General features: G+C 36.5%; 4 protein-coding genes across 28 annotated transcripts; 2 read left to right on the top strand and 2 right to left on the bottom strand.

Moving 5' to 3' along the window:
* Nucleotides 1–202: 202 nt before the first annotated feature.
* LOC120016698 lies at nt 203–7,917 on the bottom strand. Of its 23 annotated transcripts, none has more exons than XR_005472032.1 (14): nt 7,392–7,915; nt 7,008–7,069; nt 6,849–6,930; nt 6,708–6,754; nt 6,074–6,351; nt 4,526–4,578; nt 4,384–4,432; nt 3,256–3,935; nt 3,057–3,163; nt 2,936–2,954; nt 2,531–2,775; nt 2,341–2,433; nt 1,174–1,335; nt 203–1,060 (listed from the first exon to the last, which is right to left on the bottom strand). XR_005472032.1 is itself a non-coding variant. In XM_038869599.1 (8 exons), the coding sequence occupies exons 4-8, from the start codon at nt 6,190–6,192 to the stop codon at nt 4,424–4,426; spliced, it is 408 nt and encodes a 135-aa protein (XP_038725527.1). In that variant the 5' UTR covers nt 6,193–6,351; nt 6,708–6,754; nt 7,008–7,069; nt 7,392–7,917; the 3' UTR covers nt 4,225–4,423. The 23 variants fall into 23 exon arrangements, 2 of the variants coding, with proteins under 2 accessions (XP_038725527.1, XP_038725528.1); XR_005472033.1 differs by having other exon boundaries at nt 6,854–6,930; XR_005472036.1 differs by lacking the exon at nt 6,849–6,930 and having other exon boundaries at nt 6,074–6,177; nt 6,287–6,351; nt 7,392–7,914.
* A 3,444-nt stretch (nt 7,918–11,361) lies between these two features.
* LOC120016130 (nascent polypeptide-associated complex subunit beta-like) lies at nt 11,362–14,105 on the top strand. The gene is made up of 6 exons (XM_038868752.1): nt 11,362–11,501; nt 12,348–12,415; nt 13,036–13,184; nt 13,265–13,321; nt 13,529–13,567; nt 13,677–14,105. The coding sequence occupies exons 2-6, from the start codon at nt 12,348–12,350 to the stop codon at nt 13,850–13,852; spliced, it is 489 nt and encodes a 162-aa protein (XP_038724680.1). The 5' UTR covers nt 11,362–11,501; the 3' UTR covers nt 13,853–14,105.
* A 2,882-nt stretch (nt 14,106–16,987) lies between these two features.
* Nucleotides 16,988–20,375, top strand: LOC120016227 (small glutamine-rich tetratricopeptide repeat-containing protein alpha). Of its 2 annotated transcripts, none has more exons than XM_038868894.1 (6): nt 16,988–17,538; nt 17,653–17,702; nt 17,897–17,984; nt 18,329–18,445; nt 18,708–18,833; nt 19,538–19,653. In XM_038868894.1, the coding sequence occupies exons 1-5, from the start codon at nt 17,122–17,124 to the stop codon at nt 18,771–18,773; spliced, it is 738 nt and encodes a 245-aa protein (XP_038724822.1). In that variant the 5' UTR covers nt 16,988–17,121; the 3' UTR covers nt 18,774–18,833; nt 19,538–19,653. The 2 variants fall into 2 exon arrangements, with proteins under 2 accessions (XP_038724822.1, XP_038724820.1); XM_038868892.1 differs by lacking the exon at nt 19,538–19,653 and adding an exon at nt 20,054–20,375 and having other exon boundaries at nt 16,989–17,538.
* Nucleotides 20,376–20,510: 135 nt separating this feature from the next.
* Nucleotides 20,511–23,017, bottom strand: LOC120016226 (kinase-interacting family protein-like). Of its 2 annotated transcripts, none has more exons than XM_038868890.1 (2): nt 22,891–23,017; nt 20,511–21,598 (listed from the first exon to the last, which is right to left on the bottom strand). In XM_038868890.1, exons 1-2 carry the CDS (start codon nt 22,955–22,957, stop codon nt 20,640–20,642), a joined length of 1,026 nt encoding a protein of 341 aa, XP_038724818.1. In that variant the 5' UTR covers nt 22,958–23,017; the 3' UTR covers nt 20,511–20,639. The 2 variants fall into 2 exon arrangements, with proteins under 2 accessions (XP_038724818.1, XP_038724819.1); XM_038868891.1 differs by lacking the exon at nt 22,891–23,017 and adding an exon at nt 21,776–21,990.
* Nucleotides 23,018–25,184: the final 2,167 nt, after the last annotated feature.

Below are 25,184 nucleotides of genomic sequence, written 5' to 3'. Positions count from 1 at the left end.
TTGGGAAAAGGATTTGCTGGAATCATTCCAACAATTTCACCAGAATTACACCATTAAATGTATTGAATGTAGTGTTATCAAATAATACATTGTTACATTAGATGACGTAAATCTGATAAAATTACTAGAATAATTCCAGCCCTCTTCCCAAAAAATTGACCTTTAAAGCTTCATCAAATTAAACTATGACCCTAATTACTCATGAAAAAAAAATTATGACCTTAAAATCGGCAACGTTAAACTCAATTAGAGATTTTCTGCTTCTGTCCGTATCAAAACCAATAAACCCAAGAACTTCTTCTCAATAAACATGACACGTAATGCGTACAGAGAATTCATCAATTCCCAGTTACAAATATACCTAAACTCTGAACCCTCCAAAGCTCCCAAAAAAAACAAAAAAGGAACCCTCCAAAGTTCAAATGACCGCAAGCTCATCTAAAATGCAACTTCATGAGCCATTTACCACAATCTTTTTTCCTTTCTTGAAGCTTTTAGGTGGATACAACCATCCAGGAAGGAGATGGGTCGAGCCTTAATTCTGAGACTGGGGAGCCACATATTTTTTTATAACAGTTGGCAAATAAATTGCTCTTAGAAGTTGGTCGAGTCTTGCTTGCTTCCTTCACTGCTTCTTTCTTATAGGCAGAAGGAGGAAGAGAAAGACGGGAGGAGTCAAAAACAAACCAATTCCCAGTCCACTTCCGAAGATCTTCTTTCTCAAGATGGTGAGAAACCCCTCCCTTCAAAGTGTACAAATTTTGAAAACCCTGCTGCTGTCTGTCAAACAAGATTACTCGCCATATAAATTGGAAAATCTTAGATTTCATAGCCATAAAAAGTTAAAACTTGTAAGCAGCATCTCAAGCATTAGCGATTGCAGTGTTGTCGACCAGACCAATTACTCTTGCCTAGAGGTGTTGCTCACATTGATCGAAATGATTGACTTTGGTTTGATTTTGGTGCCTGATGTTACACAGAAATTTCCCAATGGGGATCACTTCAGTACATAAGCAAAAACATTGATGGCATCATCCAAGAACCTTTCAGTCTTCATTTCCTATATGGTCCATGTTAAATAAAATAATGCATAAATAAAAAAAGCTGATAATACATGTAATTTCATACGAGAAAATACAAGGGAGCAGCAACATAGACTAAGAAAGCACATACCATTTCTCACATCCAATGAAACGTAGTTTTTGTCAAATGTGGAATTTGATGTATCATCAAGTTCATGAACTTCTTCCAATTTTTTTCTCCATTCATATGTAGCTAGAGGTGGTGTTCTTTTGATGGATCAATCAATGGAAGATGTGAAATGCCTCCTTCCAACTGGAGGGGAACAATAAAATTAGGTCATTAGTTAACACGCACAAACCTCAGAAAGCTTCAAAACAGTAGACATATAAGTAAAAGCTTCAGACTTCAGTTCCATAAGAAAATTGCAACTGAAACATGATCTAAACACAGAAACTTGTTTTCTTTTTATTGCAAGATATGAAATGGAGTAAATTATAGCTTCTAGTACTATGGTGTTGGAAAATACCAGATGAATAGTTGCACTTAAGAAATAATGAGGAAACAAGTCCATTCCAGATGAAATCTTTCAGAATACAAAGTACTAGCGATGTGCCCGCGCCTCGCGCTGGGGGCTATTGCTCATTGATGTAATCCAAGAGCAATTTATGGTAAGATAATTATTTGGTTCAGAGGGTTTTGAATCTCATGATCCGCAGCAACAAAAGGCATAAACATTTGTTTTAGACTATGGATGTTGAAAAGCATGATAAGTTGGTAAAATTAAGGGCGCTAAGTAAAACATACTTCCAAAATTTCATTGAAAGGAAAACTTTTTGATATCAAAAGAGCTTAATCAATACATGGTCTTTTATCACACCAAGGATGATAAACTTTTTTCCTTTACACATTATAATTGTTGGTTCAACACCAGCAAATCAGTAGTTCATTTGAATGTTTGTCGAAAATAACCACAACGAGCAGGCCCAATCCAGAAAAATATCAGCAAGAAATTAATTCAGTGTTTATCAGCTAAGAAAACAAAAAATAATGTCAGAACAGAGCTGCACATGCAATGGTATGACAAAATTAGAAAGGAATAACAACTATACACATGACACAGCAATTACTGGTTTCTAAGCTCAGAAATGGGTCAAGATGCAGCCATAAAGAAGCTTACCCAAGTATTTTTCCAATAGTTTCAGCATAAAAAATTTAAATCAGGATGCATATTTCAACCTATGATATATCAAATATTCAAATAAACTCAATATAAATTGCAAAAAGGGTGAAAAAAAGAGAAGAAAAAACCTGAGATACCTTAGCAGCCATCTCAACTTGCATTCTATATCTCTGAGCAGCCTCAGTTTTCTCAGTTGCTCTCACTGGATGACTGATGTTATAGCATAATATCTTCCAAATACATACAATGAAAAGAAGTCAATATGAAGAAAAAAACAGAACAACAATATGAAGATAAAAGAAAAGAAAATAAAGAGGATGAAGCCACCTCCGAGTGAACCATGTCCCTTCCGAAATAGATCATTCCACATGATAATCCATAGGCCGTCCAAGTTTTGCTAATCCATTTGTTTACATAGAGTAAGTTATGATTGTGCTTGGTCGACACAGGAAGGCAAGTAGCGTGAGTACTCCACAATTCACTCAACATAGGATCATACCACAATCACCACGTCCATGGAGTTGCTTCTCTCAAATACTCTTTTCCATCGCTTTTAAGAATGACGCACGGGGCTACATTATTGGAAAAAAATATTAGCCAAGGAGAACATTAAAGAGAATGATCATAAAAACTTGAAAGAATGTAAAATTGGTCCAAATGACAACATATGCAGTAAATTGGAGCTGCTCAATCTTAATAAATCTTTCCGCACTCCAACATCAAGACTCTTACATTTTTAATATAATTCAACCTGAAAGTGGAAAATATCGTATGAATTTCCCATTATACGTAAATTCTCTGCATTAAAAGGAACTTAGCCAATCACGAAACAATTAGGCCAAAATGGAATTACCTGCTGTCCAGCCCTCTTGTATCTATCCAGTGTCCTCATAGCATCACTGCATTGAGGACATATTTACATATCACCCAGCGAAAGCTGCCGAACAGAGATCCAAGAAACTACACACATGAACATCAAGAATAAACAACCGATTCAGAAATACCCACAAAATAGGATACATTTGTTTAGTTTAAATGAGTTCACCACTTACACAAATATATTTCCAAAACGTTCATTAACAAAGATCAGGAAATGACTTTTGCATCATCAGTTCAAGAAACAAAAGGTAAATAAAAGATCTTGCTATAGAAACATCCCTGCACAAAAATAACATGTAATAATTATATTTTTTTTTTTCATTGATGGTGTTTGTTATAGCATCGATTTTCAAAAAATCGACAATCTCCATCAGAGTTAGTATCCAGATCACCAAGCAAGATTCCTTTCCGCTACAATGTCAGCCTCACAGTCTCCCCTCACCATTGGATCGATGCCGCAGAACATGTAAACAAAAATGAGAATTACAGCACTAAATAATAGCTCAAGTTGAAAATTTAAATCATACCTTCAGAGCACTCTCCTCACATCTGATTAGATTCCATGGCAACATCCAAAGTAGCAATATAGCTCATAACACAATAAGATTGGTTTACATCCATTTTTCACATTTTTTGAGAGACAAATGTCACTTTACGTACTTAAAGAAATAGAGACAAACATATAAGAAAAAAAGATTCATTCATTTTTGAGACAAATGGTACTTCGCATACCTTAGGAACGTTAAGGCTTTGTTGATTTATTTTTTGAATTTAACTCTCTGCGATGGTCTTACCAACGAAGAATTTTCAAAGAGGCGGTGGTGGGATTGCTGGTTTAGTCTTGACGCCACCGCTTTCAGTCACCAACCTATCCAACAAAAGAGGTCGTATAATTATCTCAACAACTCATATAGTCCCACAGTATATAGAGAGCAATTACAATAAATTCATGCCACAGACAGAAGAGAGAACCAAAAATACAGCAGCATCGCAGAGAACATAAAATGATACAACTATCCCATAAAATCATCTAAAACAAAGCATCATCCGTAATGGTCTCCCAGAAAAACATTAATTTTCACTACTACACTAACCAAGCATCAAACATGTGTTGATTTCTTTCAATGGTTTCCAAAAAAAAAGAAAAGAATATTCATTCTTCATTACTACTATGCTCATCAATCATCAAAACCATGCAATCAATTTTTTTTTCTGTTGTTTCCATTAATGATATACAACAATTATCAGTACTCTCCTCAAGTATGGCAATTATTTTTAAAAAAAAGGGTCGATGTAAGTACCAAAAGACTTTTGCAGGCCATGGGCTGCTTCTTGAGACCCCTATGAAACCTGGGGAGTACACCGCAGCCAGTAAAAATAAATTAAATTCACTTCAAATCTTAAAACAAACACAAACTAAAGCTACTAACATAAATATCTCACCTGGAAAGAGAGAGACGTCTCACTTAATCTAGGTAGATGCCCGCGCTTTCTGGCTGGAGAATTAGGATATTGACTTAGTGAAACAGATAACTCAGTTGGACTTCAAGGATCAAAGCACTAAGCAATTAAAAGGTGTTGTAGTTGCAGAGGGGAAAGACATACAGTTCATAACAAACATGAATTGAGTTAGAAGAGAACCAAAATATTTTATTTAAGCTACTATCATGCTACTCCTTTCTAGATTTTGTGGGATGGCTTTGGATCCTAGCAGGTTTGGCGCCATTGAAAGGGATACCGTGCAGCGCAAAGTTTCAGAGCAAATGAATCAATTTATGACAACAACAAAACCCAATTCAATACTTTTGCTAGAAAATTCATTTAAATACAATGACTGCCACAAATACACAGTAGACCACATAGAAAATGCCCCATCTCATTGTGATACTATGTTTCCATCATTTGGAAAAGGTCATTATGAGAAGCCTTTAAACTTACCCATTGATAAAAGTTTCACTCCAAATTCATCAACTACCAACTCAGCTTTGCACCACAGTTTTTGTAGTCTAACGCCATCGAAAAAAGAAGCAAGATTCTGAAGAGAAAAGGATCTATAGATAATGGGTTCTTTATGTTATTGCTATTCGCCCTAGGTAAGACCTCACTTATATAGGGTGTTATTTAAGAAGCTTGACCAACTAATTTCATTTTTAACCATCAAAGAAGACGCAGCTGGAGACACGACGATAATCAGTAATAATTAGACCTCTAATGTAACAAATACACACCATAACAATACAGGCGAATAGCAATAACATAAGCCTTATTTGAATATTCTTTCATATTAAAAAAAGCTATTAATTAAAGAAACCTAGCAGACGTTCCTTAAATAACACGCCACTTGTATAAGGTGCTATTTAAGAAGACTGACAAACTAATTTCGTACTAAAATTTGTGGCTAGTATTCAGATAAATACATGCCCTATTTTTGTGCACTAAGAGTAAGTGAGATGGAAAAAATGTGCACTGTGAATTGTTTTTGTTAGCTTGTAACCCAACTAACCTCTGTTGACCAACTAAGAGAGCAACAACCCACAGCAAAAATATGTATTCCATGGATGTCATCCACCACAGTTTCTGGGGTATTTTTGTCTCCATGTCAAAAGCCAGGTGCTGCAAAAGAGAGAGCAGTACTCCTTGGCTCAAAGGAAGAGTTACATCATGAATTATGACGCAATTTTGGAAATCAAGCTGCTGCAAATTATGATCTTTACATCATGACTTATGATGCGTATATTTCTTCGAGAACCGTTCCTTGACAATACACCTTCCACCCACGAATGTTTGAAAATAGAGCATATACCAAAATCAAGACTCAAAATCAAATAGCATAACAAATAAATACAAAGGAGTTTGGACATGGACGTATTGAAAGTTGAACAAATAAAGAGCACGATAGAACAAACAAATTGAATGAAGATGCAACAGATGGATCAAAATTAAATATTCTGTAATTTAGGATCATTTAATTTGTCGCAAAAGGAGACTCACCCTGAGCTCAAACCATTCGCTGACTCTGCAACTAAACTCTTTACATGATGGTCTTTGTTATGATCAAATAGATCCATCTCACGCGCACTAGGACATAAGTGAATCTCATGGAAAAGCATAAAAAATAAAAAGATGAAAGAAAACTTTATCAGACTGAGAAGAGATGTGTTCAAAATTTTAAAAGCAAAGATAATATTAAATCCGAGAGAAGACCTTCATTGAAGCTGAAGTTTAGTTTCCGCAACACCACTTGTAAAGCCACGGCTTCACTTCCTCTCCTGCAATAATAATGGTATGCATAAAATTGTTCAAACAGTACGATGCCTAAGAAATCAGTTTCCTCTCCTGCAATAATAATGGTATGCATAAAATTGTTCAAACAGTACGATGCCTAAGAAATCAATTTAGTCCAACAGAAATCAGTTTTATTCTGAACTCCCCATCTAAATTTATTAGCTGCTATTCTCAACTAAAAATAATAACTATAATGTTATAAAACATAAATATTGTAGATAATATATCATGCATATTGAAATCTTGGAAAAAAAACAGAAAATAGAAAATTTCAAGTGTAAAAAAACGTTAACCATCAAGTGAACAACATCGCAACTGCCAAAGAAATATAGGAATCAACCTCTGCATTATCCATGGAGCTGTTGCACCCAAAACATCATAAGCTACCTACAAAATTAAAGAATAAATTAGATTTCACTCCTCATTAAAGGTTTAGGCAAAGAACAACTAAAGTAAAGCATAGTTAAGAATTTGTATGTACTGGACCCTCTGAATTTGCATGTACTGGGTAAAAAGTTGAATTTCGATGCTAAAACAAACACCATGAGTCACCCCTCAAATTACTGTGAGAAACGTAGAAGTAATAAGAAGAAAAACTAATCAAAATAGCAAATAAAAAAGCACATAAAAAGCATCATACCTAAAAAATAGATCAGCAGCAGTAGCAAGACACGCAAACACTGTCATGAGTCAAGAGTCACCCTGAAATTTCATCAAGGAACATAGAAGCAATGAGAACAAAGTCAATCAAAATGACAAAAAGAGAAGAAACATAAATTCTCTCGCTGTTAATAGGAGCGGATGATAGAGAAAGAGCATGAAAGAGAGTCAGGAAAGAGAGACGGAACAAACTCACCACAGATCTCCAAAGCTCCAAAGCAGAAAATTATTATTAAAAAAAAAAACCCAACAACAAACATGCATAACAATTGAGCGGAGAAACGTATGAAATGGTTGCCAGAGACTTTGAAACTCAATAATCATCCTCATCCAAACCATCTAAGCAAAACATGAGGAACCTCACCAAAATCGTGCATGGGAACGCAAGGAAACTACCCGAACAACAATCCCTCTCTGCATGAAGAAACACATCTAACCATGTGTCTCGCAACGAAGAAGCCCAGAAGAAATCGACCAACACGTGTCACTCCACCCAAAATCAACACCCATCTCCTTCAGCGAACAACAACAACACCACAGATAATCACCTCGTGAACCCAAGATAATGCACTGAATTGTTCCTCAGCATGAGACACACAAACAAAGGAAAAGGTGGAGGAGAGAAATCGCAGGGAAACATCTGAGACACATACTGTTCTCGTAGACTGACTGAACGACTTAGATTCATGTATTCCCCCACGATCCTCAACATGCAAACAGAAACAAACAACACCCATGACGATACTTCACTCTCTTTCGATTAAAGTTTACCCTCAGCCAGAGGCGGAGAGGAGAGGAGCTCGACAGAAGCAAAAGTGAATATCGTTTCTGGCAGGGAAAGCAGAGCCGGCCAGAGTAGGGTCGAGGTAGAGAAGATAGAGGAAATTTTTTGGTTCCATCGAAGATTGCAGAGACCAACGTAAAAGCTTCGTGAAAGAAGTTCTCAAAGACACGTGTCAAAATCTTCTCTGCAGGTGTCGTACTCATATTTCTCAAAATACAGGTGAGTGATTAAATGGGACCCATAGAAAACATGCAAAACCGAAACCAAATCAAAAACTGACGCGGGTCCCACAAAAAACAAACAAAACCAAAGTCACACCCGACAGTATAGAAAAACCAAGGAACTCGCCCGCAATTGTACTGACTTACCTCTCCTATTAGAGCAACTGCAGTGGTCTTAATTTGCTAGCCCAACAAAAATCTATATTGGGTCTCACTTCTATTACATAAAAAGTCAAGGTAAACACGTCTCTCAATACAACCACATCAACAAAACACATCTTCCAATATAACCACATCAACAAAACATAAATTCCTATACATTTTCCTTCCCACCCAACATGGTGACCAACAAATTCCCATGCCCTCCATGTTGTCCCCAATAAAACTACACCAAAACACAATCTTTCAATATAAAACACATCTCCCAATATAGCCACATCAGCAAAACACACAACTCAATACAACCACATCAGCAAAACACAAAACCTCATACATATTTGTTGGCCCAGACAAAATAACACCATTACAAGTGCTCTTAGTATTCTTAATAGATAGATAGATATATAGAAGAACTTTGAGTGAGAAATGTGAGTGCACAAGAGAAAGTAATGGCCAACAAAATCAGGGTGCTAGCAGGATCAGAAGGAATTATCAACTAATGGTTGCTGAACATATGACCACTCAGCACTAAAATAGAGATTGAACATATACGAAAGAAGACAATACCTGAACATTGACCCATTGTTCAATTAGATGTACTCGACCCTAACAATATATGGGGAAAATTGAATGTCAGATTTGAGCAGGAAACACAGCTGATTGATTAATTATACTTGACTAGGTTCTACCATCATAGTCATAATTTATTAATTTTTATTTTCCTCTCCACACTAGCCAGTTATCTTTGAAGTAAGCACCATGTTGGCATGTTGTGATTTATACCTAGTTGGGATTTGAGCATGCTCAAGTCAAACAATAGTATACACACAACCCCAATGTGAATAAGGCTGCACACAGCAGGCATTTTTTTTATAGATCATTTTGTATGGAATTACAAAAGAAGCAAAGAAATTAAGGGAACAAGCAAATGTACTCCTCTTATTCTTTTTATTTTAGTTTGATAAGTACCAGAGTATCATCTCAACCAAAAAGACGTACTAGAGGATCAATATTTGCAGCGGTGCTTCACAAGTGCATTAGACTCATTAAGATGTTGTCATATGGGCTGCCTCTAGCATCCTTCAGTATATAGTCCTCAAAAACAAAGGTCTATGAAACGACATCAAGGTAGAGTCGGCAAAAATCCTCTTTTAGAAGTATCAAACATTTCTTTCCCAATGTATGTAACTAGACAATCATTTAGCCATTCATCTCTCATTTTTCAATGTATAGTTGTAATTGTCATAGGTAAAGTCAATGTTAGTGTTATAATTTATACACATGCGATACACCAAGTTATACTTTATCGCAACCATTTTTTTTTTTTGAAAGGCCCACAAGCTACACACATGCTAAGCCATGCCCGAGGGTCATCTCAAAATCCTGGACAGACAACCTGACCAACAAAACTATCTCCCATTCTCACGCAACCATTTTATTTACGGAAAATTTTATTTATACCACATAAACTACTAAGTTTACATATTTTTTTTACCTTATAAGTTTACATCCATATTTGATAAGTTTACACCAAATATTTAATGGATATCCTAAACTACCCTTAATTTATAAAATTATGATTAACAAAGTGTTAAGTTTACACACCTCATCAATTGAATTAAAATTATATTCTGTATTTCAGTCAAGTATTTGGCAATGATCGTTTTTAGGTTGAATCGACGTGTTGTTTATCGAAATAAGATCGGATTTTGCATAAATTATATTTTTTTTGTTTTTTCAGCTTCTTACGCTCCACAGCTGCTCAACCCATGCTCGAGCATAGATGTCAGGATATTGACCAGCAGCTAGCGCTCAACAGCTGCTCGACAGAATAAAATCCGAGAATTAGAAGTTCGAATCGTTTTAGAAGTTTCCTTTGAGGTTTACATGTTTATTATTATTGAAGGAAACTCTAGGAGGTTGGGAAGAGTTTAAAACATATATAAATACCTCATTACAGGTCAATAAGGGGAGATTTTTTGGAGGTTGACGACAAAGAAAGAAGAAAAAGGGATTTCGACAATTGGGTATGATAGGTTCTAGGCAGCCATGTTAAAAAAAATTTATCACTAACACGTAACCCTGCTGTTGCCAATGATGAAAACAACCAGTAAGAAACCTAATCAACAAGGAAACTACAACCCAAACAGAGTTCTAGATGAACAAAAAACCACAATAACTCAAACTCAAACCCAACTCAAAATCTTTTTCTCAAATATATCGGTAGCTTGTATCGATTTAGATTCATAAAATTGGATTAGACAAATAATCAGAGGGTATATGTTGATCGTTTCGTATATGAGACAAACCCTAAAAAACTTACCTTTACGCCATCACCATTCTTTGTATAGTCGACAATGTTCTTTTCAAGTTGTTGAAGTTGATAGTCATTCGTATAATCTTTATGTGAATCGTTATCTTCCATCTTCAACACTTCTTCAATAAATCTTGCGTTGAAAAGTTTTTGGCCTATAGAATTATATCTCTTTCTTGAGAGAATTTGTGTGTAAACTTATAAGTTTATAGTATAATATGTAAATAAAAAAATCAAAAAGTTGTGTAAACTTAGTAGTTTATGTGGTGTAAATAAAATTTCCCTTTATTTACAATAGCAGCAATCTCATGAACCCTATAAATTTGATCAAACACTTTTATTTTTTGCTTGATATTTTAAGGGAGAATATCAAATTAATGTGCTCATGTTCTTGCAGAACCATTATAGGGATCGACCTTTGACAAGGAGGGGAAGGCATCAAGCACCATCATGGCCTCCAACTTTGCTAAAACATATAATAAAAGCATTCGTGAGTTGGGACAGTTGCAATTTCATCCAAAGTTTAACTTAATTGCATTAAAAATAATGTGCAAAAATTAATATGTTTTAAGATAATTTGATAAACTTAAAATTTTTTTAAAAAAATATGTGTGAAGTGAGTCTAAACTGGTGTGCAAATACCAATTCATCTTATTTCGAAATAAGGTCACTGGTGCTTAATTAGTTAATTCCATTGGATCTCCTACCCACAATGAGTGGACCCCATCCATCAATGTAGCCTTTCAACAAAAATAAACACAGTCAATTTCATACACAATCATAACATGACACGTGGAAAATAAATGCCGTTTCTTGACCGTCAGATCTAGACCCTTACTACATATCACCATCGTTCACTTGACACCTTATTAGCGAGCTAAGGGCTTCTCTGTCAGTGCTAAGGCGCCGCCTGAAGCAATCCCCTCCCTCCTCTCTCTTTTTCTTATCTTCTACGCCAAATCGTTTCTCTATAGCCACCCAAAACCCTAAGACAAGGTATCTCTTAGATTCTCATCGGTTTTGTTTATACGTATGAACTTGTTTTACAGCTTGATCTTAGGGTTTGAATGTTTTTCTGATCTCGGTTTTGAGCTGTTTGTTTAGCTAATATTTGGCGATCTAGGGACATTTTTTGTATCTAGCTCTTTGTAAGCCTATCCGTGTACGTTTTGTCGTAATGTCTTCCATAATTTGAAAACCTTTATCTGCCTACTTTTATGTTTCTGTTGGATTCAACTGTTCAGCAAAATGTCTAGTTAATCCTTAGTTCTTAGCAGCTGTCGTTGCACTTGCATCTTTATAGAGTCTATCTTGCAGTTGGGAGGGCAGATGCATGTTTACTTGACAGTTTGTATCACGGGACTCTATAAAGATAACTCTTGAAGGTCAATAAGAAGCACTCTTTTTGATATTGAGCTATTTATGTTGCTTCGCCAAAAAAAAAGAAAAAGGAAGCACTCTTGCCTAAGTATATTTATCCCGTTTAAACGTATTTGTCTTTTTATATGTATTCAGTGGTGTTATGAATGGCATGGTTTAGATGTTGTCTTCCATTTCTTCCATGGGGTTTTAGTTATCCAGTGTGTAATGCATATATAGTTTGGTTTTTGTATGTCGGTGGTGTTATGAATTGCATAGTTTAGATGTTGTCTTCCATTTCTTCCATGGGATTTTAGTTATCCAGTGTGATGCATATACCGTTTGGTTTGTCAGCTATATGTACTCATTCAATTCTGGTGAAATTGCTTAGTGATTCTTCTTGTTTGTTAATATTTTCCTCAGTATTCTCTGTCATGGCTATAGGAAGTTCTCGTCATTGACCATCTTCTAACTTTTAAGCAGATGAATACTGAAAAACTTATGAGAATGGCTGGTGCTGTTCGCACTGGTGGGAAGGGTACCATGAGGAGGTAAAGGATTATTTGATAAAAAATTTATACTTGATACTGAAGTTTTTTTATATGCTTAGTGTGTAAAGATGACTGAAAATTTCAGATGTGGTTTATCATAGTATTCTATTGGAAAGGAAATTGTTCCACTGTTCAGTGGATTGATATGATTAGTTGTTTCTGGGAATTATTTAAATGAGGTTATGCTGTTGTGGTCAGGTATTTTTGTTACATAATTTACTGGAACAAACTTTTTAGTCAGCATTTTGTCATTCGTTGTAATCTGGCACGCTTTAGTGGATTCAAGGCCCAGAGTGCCTAGTGTAACATGGATGTCCCTGTACTTCTGTAACCATGGCGTTTTCTCTATTCTGATGTTTTCCTTTATTGGAATCATAATGATTCTTGCAAGAGAAAATAGAGAAATATAGTTTTGCCTTTAGTAGTTGATGCACCCCATTCCCTTTTGGATTATTGTGAGAACACAGAAAAGTAGTAGCAGCCTTTGATTGTGTTGTTATGGAGAAGTTTGTGTCTACTGCTCTAACATCTCTTTTTCTTTATATTCTGTCTTACCCATATTTGAGTTTTATTTGCAGTAGTCTGTGAATTCTAATCTGATTCTGTAATCTTCACCATAGAAAGAAGAAGGCTGTCCACAAGACAACTACCACGGATGACAAAAGGCTTCAGAGCACCCTGAAGAGAATAGGCGTGAATGCTATACCAGCAATTGAGGAAGTCAACATATTCATGGATGATGTAGTCATCCAATTTGTTAACCCCAAAGGTATAACCTTGGATCCCGTAACATCTTTCATGTTTTACATGATCCTTGTCTGCTGACCAGATATTTGCTTTGCATTTCAGTTCAAGCTTCCATTGCTGCAAACACATGGGTTGTTAGTGGTTCTCCTCAAATGAAGAGTATGATGTCTCTCAATCTTTTTCTTCCATAACCTTTAATTTTATATATTACCCGTCACATGTCACAAAAGTTGCACTTATTTCTTTCATGTCCAGTATCTGCACGTCAAATGTTTAGAGTTTATGATTTGGGTTCCTCGATAAGGTGTTCTTAATTTTTATATTTATGTTGTCCGACATTCTAATGATGTTAACCTCTCTTTCCAGAATTGCAGGACATTCTTCCCAATATCATAAACCAATTGGGTATGTAAATTCTCATCTCTGAATCACGAGCTCATGATTACATGGGACTCATGGATTTAAGCTCAATCCTTTTATTTCTCGTATTATTTTACTGTATGAAATGTTGCAGGTCCTGATAACCTGGACAATCTGAGGAAGCTGGCTGAGCAATTCCAGAAGCAGGCACCTGCTGCAGGTGCTGGTGCAAACATGGCACAGGAAGACGACGACGTGATTCCTGAGCTTGTTTCTGGGGAGACTTTTGAAGCTGCAGCAGAGGAGGGTCAGAAGGCTGCTGCATCTTAGAGAATTTTAGAGGGGTTTGTGCTCTTCTATGTTTTTTTGGGCATATTATGTTTTGCTTTCTTTTTCTTTTTTTGATCAAGATTCAATGTCCTATCTTCTGATCTTCTTGTTAGTGACCCTGGATGGTTTTGTTACCATAGATGTTTTGGTGGAATTCCAACTGAGTCTTCCAATTTGTTGGTTGGTTTCCTCTGAACTGTGAGGAATTATTTTCTTGTTTCGACTTAATCAGGCTGATGTAGCGGATGGCAAAGTAGTTGGGCATTTTTGCAACCCCAACCCGCCCAACACCCCCCCCCCCCCCCCCCCCCACAGGATGTAACTGGGTTTTAAAGTTTTTTTGTGCTCAAATTCGTGACCTTTATACGTCTTTGTGCATTTGATGAAGTGAGAACGGATAGGGGGAGACTTCGATGTGTTCGCTTGTCATTCTTACTGAGGTGGGACTAATTACAACTGTACTATGGTTTCAAACTAATAAACACAAACAAATGATTGCCGATCAAAATTCTAATTCACACTGAAAGTCTCATTCCCTTGCAGTTTCATTCAATTACTCGAATACATTTTATTCCACCCTGGTCACTCACTTCTGAAATCACCGCAAATAGGGAGTATTTTGTAGTAGTTGAGAAATTACAACCAAATCGGGAGTGAAGTTGGGAGATTTTTTTCCTTACTTTCACTGTTGGTCACTCCTCACTTGGCGGCTGGTTCTGGACATTTTGCTTTTGCTTTAACCGCTTGGTCTCATGGGCCCCTGTGCTAAAATCCATTGGAATGTTGGGGTTGTTGCCAGTAGACTAGTAGTTAAGTATGCCAAGACTCGAGTTGTAAAACAAACTGCTTTTCGAAAGTACCTCCCGCGCTAGATGTTAAGTAGTTTCAGTAAGGCTGTCGTGTTATATTTACCTTTCTTTTTTTGGAAAATCAAGGATAAGTCATTCATTGGAAAATTTTGTTTCAATAAGAACACTCTTAAAAGTCTTATTCCATAAAATTCGTATAGTTTGAACTAATATTCCAAGAAAGACAAAAAGTCAAAATATATGGTTTTATTATCTAAAATACCCTTATCTGCATCCTCAAACATGGCACATGCATCCTACACATGATTCATCTTGGATCTCCGTCAGAAGCTTTGTCTACGCTGCCAGAATATTTGTTTATGCCCCTTGTGGCTTATTTGAGAGTTCTATGACATTTTTTTAGTGATTTTTCAACCGGATTTTTGTTGTGTTCGAACTAGATCTACTCATACTCACCACGAGACTTGTAGATCTTGTTGTTTTCCTTCGATCTGTCATCACATCATTATTTTCGGCAGTTTCTGTGGTGATTTTCATGATTTTTTGTTCTGATGTGAAATATACAAATTGCAGATGATATGTTATCTGTTTCGATTAATTTGATATCTGTCATAATGTTATCTGTTTTGTTAAAATGTTATTTGTCCTTAATGAAATGTTATTTGTTTGAAGTTTCGAAAGGACCAAAATCGATATCATATCATAACAGATCCAAAGCAGATATAATATCTGCATATTCATATTCAATTTAGAAGAATATTGACAAATACAAAATATATATAATATTGATAGATACGAAACATATATAATATCTACATATTCATATCCGATTTCAGATGGAAAAAAAAAAGTACGAAAAAGCAATAAAACCTCAAAGGTGATGCGCCTTAGGCTGTGGAGTTGATTGGAGGTGTTGATGGTCGTCGACGCTTGCCGTATTGGTCGAATCTAGTTCTTTTTCAAATTGTGACCGTGATTTCACGAAACTTTTTCGGCGACTCAAGTGATTTTCTACTATTGGTGATGACTGGGCTTTGATTGGGCAGACCAAAAGTTTCATTTCGATAGTTCGTTCATCGAAAATGATGGTCGGACGACCAATTTCCGATATGGTGGCGCAAAGAATAAGAAAGAAAAATAAGAAGAAAGGAGGAAGAAGAAGGAGGGAGGGTATTTTGATAAGTTGACCTTATGGATAAAAATCCCTTCTTTTTTTACCTGAAACGTTTAGTCACTATTTTGTGGGTGTACAGTGTACACAAGATGAATCCATAGATTCACACAATAGTTTACAAACAACTTGTCTTAGGCAAGCACATGAACCCATAACTTTCCGAAAGGAAAAACCTCCTATCCGTTAATTTTGGAATGGATTCTTGATTAAGCAAAAATGATAAATATCCCAACGTTATCCTAAGTCTACGTGGCACAAATAAAACGAGCTTTTACTACGCATTTTTTTTTTGTTTCAATTCCACAATAGAAAGTAACAACGAGAGCAGTGACTGGGATGTTCGATTTAGACTAGAGTGCATGATCGGTTAGGGGGGTTCATTGGGTCGCACTTGTGCGAGAAGATTCTGAATGAGACGCCTAACAAAATCCTAGCTCTTGTGTAACACAGGCCTAATTTATTAAAACATTATAATTATATTGTTCTACTATCATGTTATAATGGAATTTCACATCAAACAAATTATATACAGTCTATACAAGAATTACATTGTTTTTCGAAACAAAGTAATTTCAATAAAAAATACAATAAACAACCTATAATATATATTTCATTGTTTGAAACAATGAACTCAAACAGACAATTTACATAGCATATATAGTAATTACGTTGTTTTCAAAAATAACACAATTTTATAATTAATGCGTAAAACACTAAAACCCACATAATCTCACGTACCAAGTACACAAAACAACGAATCTGGTCAATTTTGTCAATATATATCCCTGATAAAAATAATGGAATTGAGCAATAGATTTGAAATTTATTGTTTTCTTTATTCACAATGAAATTTTTTTGTTTTTTGAGATTACATTATTATTCAAAAACAATGTAATTAAAAAAGACCGGATAAAAACTATCGATAATGGAAATTGTTAAAAGGAGCTTTACGCACTAATTTCAAATATGTAATTTTTCTCGAAATCTAACATGTATTTTAAGAGATAAAATAATTTGAATTTTATTTATGAAAAAATAAACATGTGTGATGTCATTCATTTTTTACATGTCACATGTTGATTTTTGCCATGTAGACTATTGTGTAAGCATGCCAAATGGACTTAAAAGTGTTTGGCTGAGAATACTTGGGAATTTGGGATGTTTAGTGGTACCGTTAAGATAATACGAGGCGGGAGTCGGGAACGTTCGTTCGTATAGTTGGCGGTAATAACCGTCGAAGAATTACACTAGTAACAAAGACAGTTGGTCTATCTACACACTCAGAAATGGCTTCCTTAACCTTTGTCCCGATCATCGTCGCCGCTTCTCATCATTTATCCTCCACACAATGTTCCCAAATTGACGAAATCCGAGTCTGTACGAATCGCACCTGCCGCAGGCAAGGCTCGATGCAGATCCTAGAAACCCTAACGGGCCTGGCACCACCAAATGTTTCCGTCAATCGCTCCGGATGCCTAGGCCGCTGCGGCGCCGGACCGAACCTCGCTCTTCTACCCGACGGAGTTACCATTGGGCACTGTGGAACTGCTGCTCGGGCCGCTGAGATAATGGCAGGTTTTTGCTATGGAGATGGTGGTGCAGATGCTGCGATGAAGAGCCTGGATGCGCTCTCACTGAGAAAGAGAGCCGAGGGTAAAATTTTGAATGGCGATTTCTCAGATGCCGAGCTCTTGCTCTGTCAAGTACTACTTGCTCTCCATCTTCGTCAAATTGTAAATTAATTGAATATTCATTAGATTCATTATTTCATAAAATAGATTTTTTTTTTAATTTTTGTGAATTCGTTAATGCTGCAGGCTACAGAATTAAATCCAGTGGGGGGCCTCCATATTATTTATAAGGACAGGTTTGTTCAGCCTTCTTGTCCTTTTATTGTAGAGTGGTGAGGGGTATTTGAGCTTGCTAAAGATTCAGTAGGCATTTGCTTGAATAATTCATGCATCCCAAAAAGGAGCTCGCATGTAGGAAGCATGTAATCAATAGTTTGCTTATTGGGTCTGTTGTCATTAATGAATTTATGCGAGTATCTTCTGCATACAGGTCCATTGTAAGACTAGCTATGGGAAATCATTCGGGTGCACTTGATGATGCAAGACAGGCTTTGGCGTTAGCTCATCAATATACTGAGGTGGGACTAATTCTTGTATTTAGTTTTATAAATCGGTAACAACACAATCATATATATGTTTGCTTATGGTTAGTATGGATCCGCTGATCCTAAATCCCAAGTGTTAAATGGTTAAGCAACTCCCATAAGCAAGGTTACCAAGTGTGGTTTGATGATTGCAATTTGTCAACAATATGTTTATCTATGTAATACTAAACTGCAGTGCATATTGAGCAGTTTCAACCAAACTGTGGTGTGTATCTATACACACACACACACACAAAAAAAATCTTTAGGTATATAAACTATACCAGAATGAACACTGAATTATCACTGAGATATATTTGTAAATCTCTCTTTTGCAGGCTTACATATGCGAAGGTGATGCCCTTTTGGCCATGTACCAATTTGATGCAGCAGAAAAGTCATATTCAACATGTTTGCAGATAGATCCTTCTATTGGTCGATCCAAACCTTTCAAGGTATGTAGCATTTGAATTCCAAGCTTCTTAACGATTACTGGTATTTTCAACATCCTTGGATATTGAAAGCATTGAGGCCAAATCTATATGGATTGTTCCTTGTATTCCATTGGCTAGCTAGTATGTGGAGCTAATTTGCAAATTTTTTGTTCCATCATTTCGCCCCATGCCGCTCCAGAAACAAATTTCAATTCCCAGTTTCTCAAGCACCGCTCTCTTATCCTCCCATCGTTTAACTATATCACTCATCCTTGTTATTCAGGCACGGATGGCAAAGCTTCAGGAAAAGTTGACTGCTGTAAATTCACCTGGAAATTATCCTATGTAACAAATATGGATGTTTTTGTGGATTCTGGGGACTAAATCAAGATGTTGCTGCTGCTTTCAGGTTTTGACCCCCTTTACCTCCACCTTCTAGTTTAAATTCCTACCTGTTGTTTTTTTTTTTGGTTGAATAGCGACCCAAAATTTTGTTTTGTTCCACATTTTGAGGTTGAGGTGAATATTTTGATCCCATAGTGAAATGTACATTCATGATAAAAATGAACGGAGAAAATAAATACATGTGATGGATTCCCGGTGATGTTCTCATAAACTCATGTAGCCAACTCCAAACTTTTGGGATAAAGGCTCGGATGATGATGATGAACCAAATGTACATTCAAAGCAAATTGTATGGTTCTATGAAAAATGTTGTTTGGATTAAGATTAGTCGTGTAGCAAGGCATGTTTATATTACAAATTGCCACCCAAATGGGTGGGATCATTTGCAAAATCAATAACTCTTTTTGGTTTACAAAATTTTGCAGGACTAAACATCTAACAAGAACCACATCTAATTGAAAAGTTGATTTAGTTAAGTCCAAGGTCTCGCACTTGAAAATATCAGTTATACACTTCACCATTATCTTTGATTTGTGAAACTATTCGAAAGTGCTGGTTACTAATAAATTTATGGAAGACATTTAGGTATTGATTAGATGATAGAGGCATGACATGATGTATAAGAGAGTGTATAGATATGTTTTGCTGCATATGTAAATATTTGTCAGTTTGTTTAGTCTTATGTGGTTTGCACTTTGCATCTTTCAGGAATTTATGCTTTAGTGAAAAGCAATCTTCCATTGTGCTTTTTTACATATTACACTGATGATCTGGAAGAGAGGACTTTGTTTTATTCAGGGAATTTCACTCATTAACAAAGGCACATAAATTTTTAGTTATTTAACAAACCACGTTTACTGTCAATTTCTGCCCATTTTCACAGTGACCAATTCACTCTCCACATATGTACCAGTTTTGGCCAACCTCTGATAAAACCAGCGAATCTTTGCCACTTGTAGCCCAATTTGTGTCTCCTTTAAGCAATCTTCATACGCAGTTGAGTTCACTTGCATTACATTATGCAAACTTCTTTCATAGTTAAACACAGTCAGAGCATAATAGTTATTCCATGTTCAAATATTTTTAAAATAGAAGGAAAAACTATTTTCTTCATTTTTGGCGTAAATTTGCATATTTTTGCTTACATATCTTTTGCACTCTTGTATGAATTTTTTGTACTTACCTAGTATCTCACCAACGTGGAATTTTTTCCCATGTGCCCAGTTGGAGAAATCTGTGAAGAGATCCCAACTGCATATCCAACAATGCGGGTCACTCCTCTTGCATTGAGCATATTGATGGAGGCAACAAGGAGAAAGAAGAGAGTGCTTGTTACTTGTTACTTGTTGCTGGTAAGCTTGAAAAGGAATTCCTTCTATTCTTAAATTCCTGCTGCAAATTCAAAGATGAGTCAAGAGCTTGTTGTCGATGACAACGGACGTGCATTCAAGTTATGTTACTTTGGGGGTCTGTGAAGAATTGATTTACATTTCCACAACATTTTTGTGTTGTTTTCATTTCACAATTCCATTCAAAAGCTTAAACACATTGTTGGACCTTTTACATCAACCTCTCACTGCATTATCACTTCAAATTAAGTGCTGCATCGACGTATTTAAAAATAAAATATATCTTTCTATTTTATCAAAGTCTTATATTTCCCAAAAGATTCTATTAAACCAAGAGGGCTACATATCACATTGGAGTTGATAACTTCATTTCCGTAGAAGACTCTGGCAAAAATTTGCACCTGTTAAACTAATACTATATATGGCACCCTGTTTGATGGAGGTTTAGGAGATCAGTGGCATTAACAAGTACACCTTTGGTGCAGGCCACAGACTAAGAAATCCATGTTCTTAACCCTTTTCCACCAACTGTCCGCTTTCTGTCCATTATCTTCAGTCCTCTTCTCGACCTTAAGCTTCTCAAAACGGAAACAACCCTCAGACCCTGAAGCTGCCCCGGTAACTCCAATACTCTTCCTATTCACCTTCGAGTTGCTGTCTTTCCTTTCTTTCTCAGTATCGTCCTTTTTCACCAGTTGCTGATAATACTCCTTGTTCTTCTTTTCCAACCCGTAAATTTGCTCTTGCAGATTCTCAATCTTCTGACTGAGCATACACACTCTGTGATCCTCCCTCATCTTTAGCACACACCTAGCCATTTCTGCAGTTTTTCTCTTCATAAACATGGACTCGGACGACAACCCTTCATTCTCCTCCAAAAGAGCCGTCACCCTGTACCTTAACCCTGCATTCTCATTCAGTAATACCATCCTCTCAGATTCTAACAGCTCAAGTAATTTCTTTAACAGGTCGATCTTCCTCGATGCCTCATGGCTTACTTGCTCCATGTCACTTACTTGGTCTTTTAACAAATCATTCTCCATGTTCTTGATCACAAGATCTGCAACAATGTCTTCAATGTTGACTATGCTGTGATTTTGCGCAGAAATTGGCTGTTGATAAGAGAGAGCGCTCTCAGCGTCCGAGTCAATTTGGCTGGTCTCAGCATCATCATATTCTTGTTGATAGCGGCATATGTGATCAATCGTCAGGACTTGAGATGGATGCCTGCTGTGTTTGCTTTGTGTTCGGCTGCAACTGTTCAACAAGGTGATGTATCCATTGTACAAGTCCTTGAGGAGCGCAAGAAGCTGAGGACGCTTCTTGTAGTACCATTCCGCTCGTTCAGCAAAGGTATCACCAGCATTGTCCTCTTTTCCGAATGCAGTGATAAGCATTGCTTTCATTCTCTCATCCAAATCTGTCATGAACCACCTAAATGTGACTTACAGCGTGAAGAGATTGAAAACAAACAGGACGGGAGAAGGTAGTATTACTATTTACTCAGGTGATGGCTTCATTCACTACATGATGGTTCATAGATTAAATTTATATATCAAATTAAACGCCAAAAGGAGTGCAAATGAAAGAAAAAGACCTTCACCCATTGAGGTTGGGAAGCTAGCCATCAAAACCAGTAATAGAGTGAAAGAAACTCCTCAAACTCGTTGTGTATAGGAAGGGAGTTCACAAGATAGACGATGGTTCTAGATATAGACCAATACTTTTTTTTTTTAAGAAGATAGATATAGACCAATACTAGTACGGGCCAAATGATTGACAATGAATTTGAATTTGTGGTAGCAAGTAAAGACGTAAAGTGACAAAAATGGCTTTAATAGTCACAAAAGAAACAAACGAAATATGTTTTCAAATTTTGAAACCGCAAAATGGATTTATTTCAGTGTTTTAACTTTTAATAGGCGGGTGCAAATAGATAGATTAAAATAAATACTTCATATATTGTGCTTTAATTCCGAAAAACAGTGCAAGGTAAATTTGAAGTCCACTGGAGGGTAAAAAGGACGATCATTGAGAGGAAGAGGACAGAAGTTTGCGTGCATAGAGAGGAATAGAATTATAGAAAGGTCGCTGTAAGTGTAAGGGAATCATTTATGCACTGCCACAAGGCATTGGCTAGTTGGCTTGGTTGTGTGAAAGGGACGACTCATGAGGAGGTGGAGGGAATTCTCGCAAAGTTATAAAATTTAAACACAAACAAACACCGAAAATGGAATCAAAATATTTAATGGAGTAGCCAATGGTCCAAATTAAAACAACAGCCTAATCTGCAATTATTTATTTCCTTGTGTCACAGAATCAGGAAAAAAACAAGTTGTCTGTTCATCTTTTTGGTAAAGGAGATATTTGATAAAATGGTGGTCGTCGAGGTCTACGTGTAATATTGGGTGGCATGGGTATCTTTTCCTCATCAATGAAGGTGTAGGTGTAACCACAAAAGTAGAAGAGAAAAACAACTTTTGCTCTTCACATCTGAACTGATGTGTCGTTAATGGCACAGGATGAAAGAAGAAGAAAAAAGCACATACATTTCGGTTCATATAATTAATTACACCGGCAGAGCAGAGCAGGCAATTATTTATTGGAGTTATTGAACTAACAAGCGAACAGTATTTGTTGTCTTTGAAAAAGGAACAACCAAAAAAAAATAAAAAAAAATAAAAAAAGAACAAAGGAAGTAAAAGCTGGTACCAGCAAGAGCAGCTGAACGCTTGGAAGACGAAGGAAGAGATTGATTAGATGCAGCCTTTTCCATCATCTGATGATCTGATGCTCACTATCGGACCACGCAAAAGGCTCACCCCCTATTAAATTGTCACAACCGTTAGTATTTAGTGATTGATGTTTGTTAATTAAATTCAATTGTTACTGATTCATTCCATTGTCATTGTATTTGTGGACGAAATTCATACATCAACGTATCAATGTCATACTACAAATCGTACTCTTCATGTAGTACAAAAACCTCAAACTAAACTGCAAGAATTTAGAGCTTAAAATTCATCAAACCCAATTGAAGCCAAGTGAATAGTGTAATTTGAAAATAATGCACACATTACTTTAACGTGATTAAGTAAAAGAAACAGAGTACAATTTCATTGCATTTATGGTTGATATATACCCCTAAACTATTCCAATGTCCAAGTCTGCTGCAGCGCATTGAAACACAACAAGCGTATATAAGTTGATATATATATATATATATAAGCGTAGATCTCGAGGAGTAATGACGGAACTCTGAGGAGGCAGAGAGAGCATTAAAAGCAAGATCTGAGCAACACTGTGAAGTGTGAAGGAAGGAAAAATGGACTCAAATCCCCAACTGCGTTTCGTTTCCATTTTGTTCCTTCTATCCCATCCTCGTTCCTCTCGCTCTGCTTAAGGACGGCATGATGATATAACTCTATTTATTTTTTCAGTATTAGAACTTATCTCTGCTTAAAAACTAAAAAATTAGAGAGAACTAAAAGAATCAATTAAAAATCAAGAAGAACTCGCAAGTCTAACCAGTTTCGGCAAGCTAATTAAGGGTACTCGTTAAGACATCGAGAAATGATTGTTTGAATTAACGAGTTTCACGTGTTAAACTCACCTGAGCGCCCGAGGGAATCTCATTACCAGAAAGTGTACGGCCCCCATCGGCGGTAGAAAAACCACGGAGTAGAAAGAAAGCTCTAGCCTGGTGTTGATATAAATTATTGACAATTGAATTGTTTGATGGTGATTGGGTAGATATAAGATAAAATAGAGAGATTTTACGTGGTTCGGCGTTGAGCCTAGGTTCACGATACAGAATGATATTGTAGAGGTAAATTTCTACAATCGTTGAATGGTCAACTTCTCTTCTTGTGGGGTCCGTTTACAGCTTCAAATCCTACAAATTTCACAACAAGGCAAGCCGTGAAAGCTCCTCAACTGGTTTGGGGGGTGTTGGTCTTGGAGGCTCCGACGATCAAGTTAGTACTTGCCGGAGATGGAAGACCAACTATGGTTTTAGTGTTTTGTCTAAGTATGTTTTTTGTGAAGGGTTCGTCAAAATGTTCTTGTTCTTTCTTCTAGGTAAAAATGCTCGATCCCCCCACCAATGAACGAAGGGGGGTCTTTATAGAAAAACGAAGATCAATCTCGAGAATTGTGTTTACATTTCATTGGTTTCATTGGACCAACATGTACAAAAGGAAATACATGAAAGGTCTATTATTCCGGATGTGTCAGGGTTGACAGATAGATAAAAGGATAAAGTAGCAACATGAAATGATCAAAACAGGTGTCGATGATAGTGTGTGTAGAATTGTAGGTGGTATTTAATGAATAGATATTTATATGAAAGAAGCTATACCTAGGGATGTTAGCCTGTCACACCGTAAATATCAGCGGTAGATTAGATATGATAGGAACTGCTTTACAGCACGTCGGCTCATGAAGTGGCGCTCGTACGAGCCAACGCCATAACAGTATCGGTGTCAACATATGGTCGTCAACACATAAATGTCTTGAAACTTGGTTTCACTTTACTAAGGGAAAGTCATTGTAGACATAATAGTATGAACAAACTGTATAATCCCCGCAGACAGATGTCAGAGAACATGACAGTTTTGGTACCAGACAGCTGTTATGTTACTTTAGTAATGATGCATGGATTGTATATGAGCCTCAATATGGGCTTCGAGATGGGCCTAACTGAGATGGCCAGGTTCATGGATCGGAATAGTTCAACTGGATTTGTCATTATATGACCGTGTGGGGCCATACCATTTTTGGCACCTACATATATGATAATTTTTATTATCACTTGAGATTACAGAGTGAGTAAGAAATCAAAGTCTCCGACCAGATGCCCCCTCTTTTCCAGAAGCTTAATGAACTCCTTTTATGCTTTTCTTGAGCAGTTACCAGCAATTGTGACAGTTGGAGAAGTTCATAGCAGTTTAGAGGAGTTTACAGCAGTTTGGAGGAGTTTGCAGTAGTTTTGACTGTTACCATTT

This window comes from Tripterygium wilfordii, chromosome 15 (genome assembly GCF_013401445.1).
Source record: "Tripterygium wilfordii isolate XIE 37 chromosome 15, ASM1340144v1, whole genome shotgun sequence".
NCBI classification, from domain to species: Eukaryota; Viridiplantae; Streptophyta; class Magnoliopsida; order Celastrales; family Celastraceae; genus Tripterygium; species Tripterygium wilfordii.
This window is presented reverse-complemented; position numbering and strand designations above follow the sequence as displayed.

Excerpts from the sequence above, each read along its gene's own strand:
- LOC120016130 (XM_038868752.1), top strand. The coding sequence starts at position 12,348 with ATGAATACTGAAAAACTTATGAGAATGGCTGGTGCTGTTCGCACTGGT. Across the intron at positions 13,185-13,264 it reads CCAATTTGTTAACCCCAAAG|TTCAAGCTTCCATTGCTGCA; the intron begins GTATAACCTTGG and ends TTTGCATTTCAG. Across the intron at positions 13,568-13,676 it reads CAATATCATAAACCAATTGG|GTCCTGATAACCTGGACAAT; the intron begins GTATGTAAATTC and ends GAAATGTTGCAG.
- LOC120016698 (XM_038869599.1), bottom strand. The coding sequence starts at position 6,192 with ATGCTTTTCCATGAGATTCACTTATGTCCTAGTGCGCGTGAGATGGAT. Across the intron at positions 5,696-5,796 it reads TACGCATCATAAGTCATGAT|CACCTGGCTTTTGACATGGA; the intron begins GTAAAGATCATA and ends TCTCTTTTGCAG. Across the intron at positions 4,626-5,585 it reads CTCTTAGTTGGTCAACAGAG|TCCAACTGAGTTATCTGTTT; the intron begins GTTAGTTGGGTT and ends TGATCCTTGAAG.
- LOC120016227 (XM_038868892.1), top strand. The coding sequence starts at position 17,122 with ATGGCTTCCTTAACCTTTGTCCCGATCATCGTCGCCGCTTCTCATCAT. Across the intron at positions 17,539-17,652 it reads CCGAGCTCTTGCTCTGTCAA|GCTACAGAATTAAATCCAGT; the intron begins GTACTACTTGCT and ends TTAATGCTGCAG. Across the intron at positions 17,703-17,896 it reads CATATTATTTATAAGGACAG|GTCCATTGTAAGACTAGCTA; the intron begins GTTTGTTCAGCC and ends TTCTGCATACAG.
- LOC120016226 (XM_038868890.1), bottom strand. The coding sequence starts at position 22,957 with ATGATGGAAAAGGCTGCATCTAATCAATCTCTTCCTTCGTCTTCCAAG. Across the intron at positions 21,599-22,890 it reads GCGTTCAGCTGCTCTTGCTG|ATTTGGATGAGAGAATGAAA; the intron begins GTACCAGCTTTT and ends GGTTCATGACAG.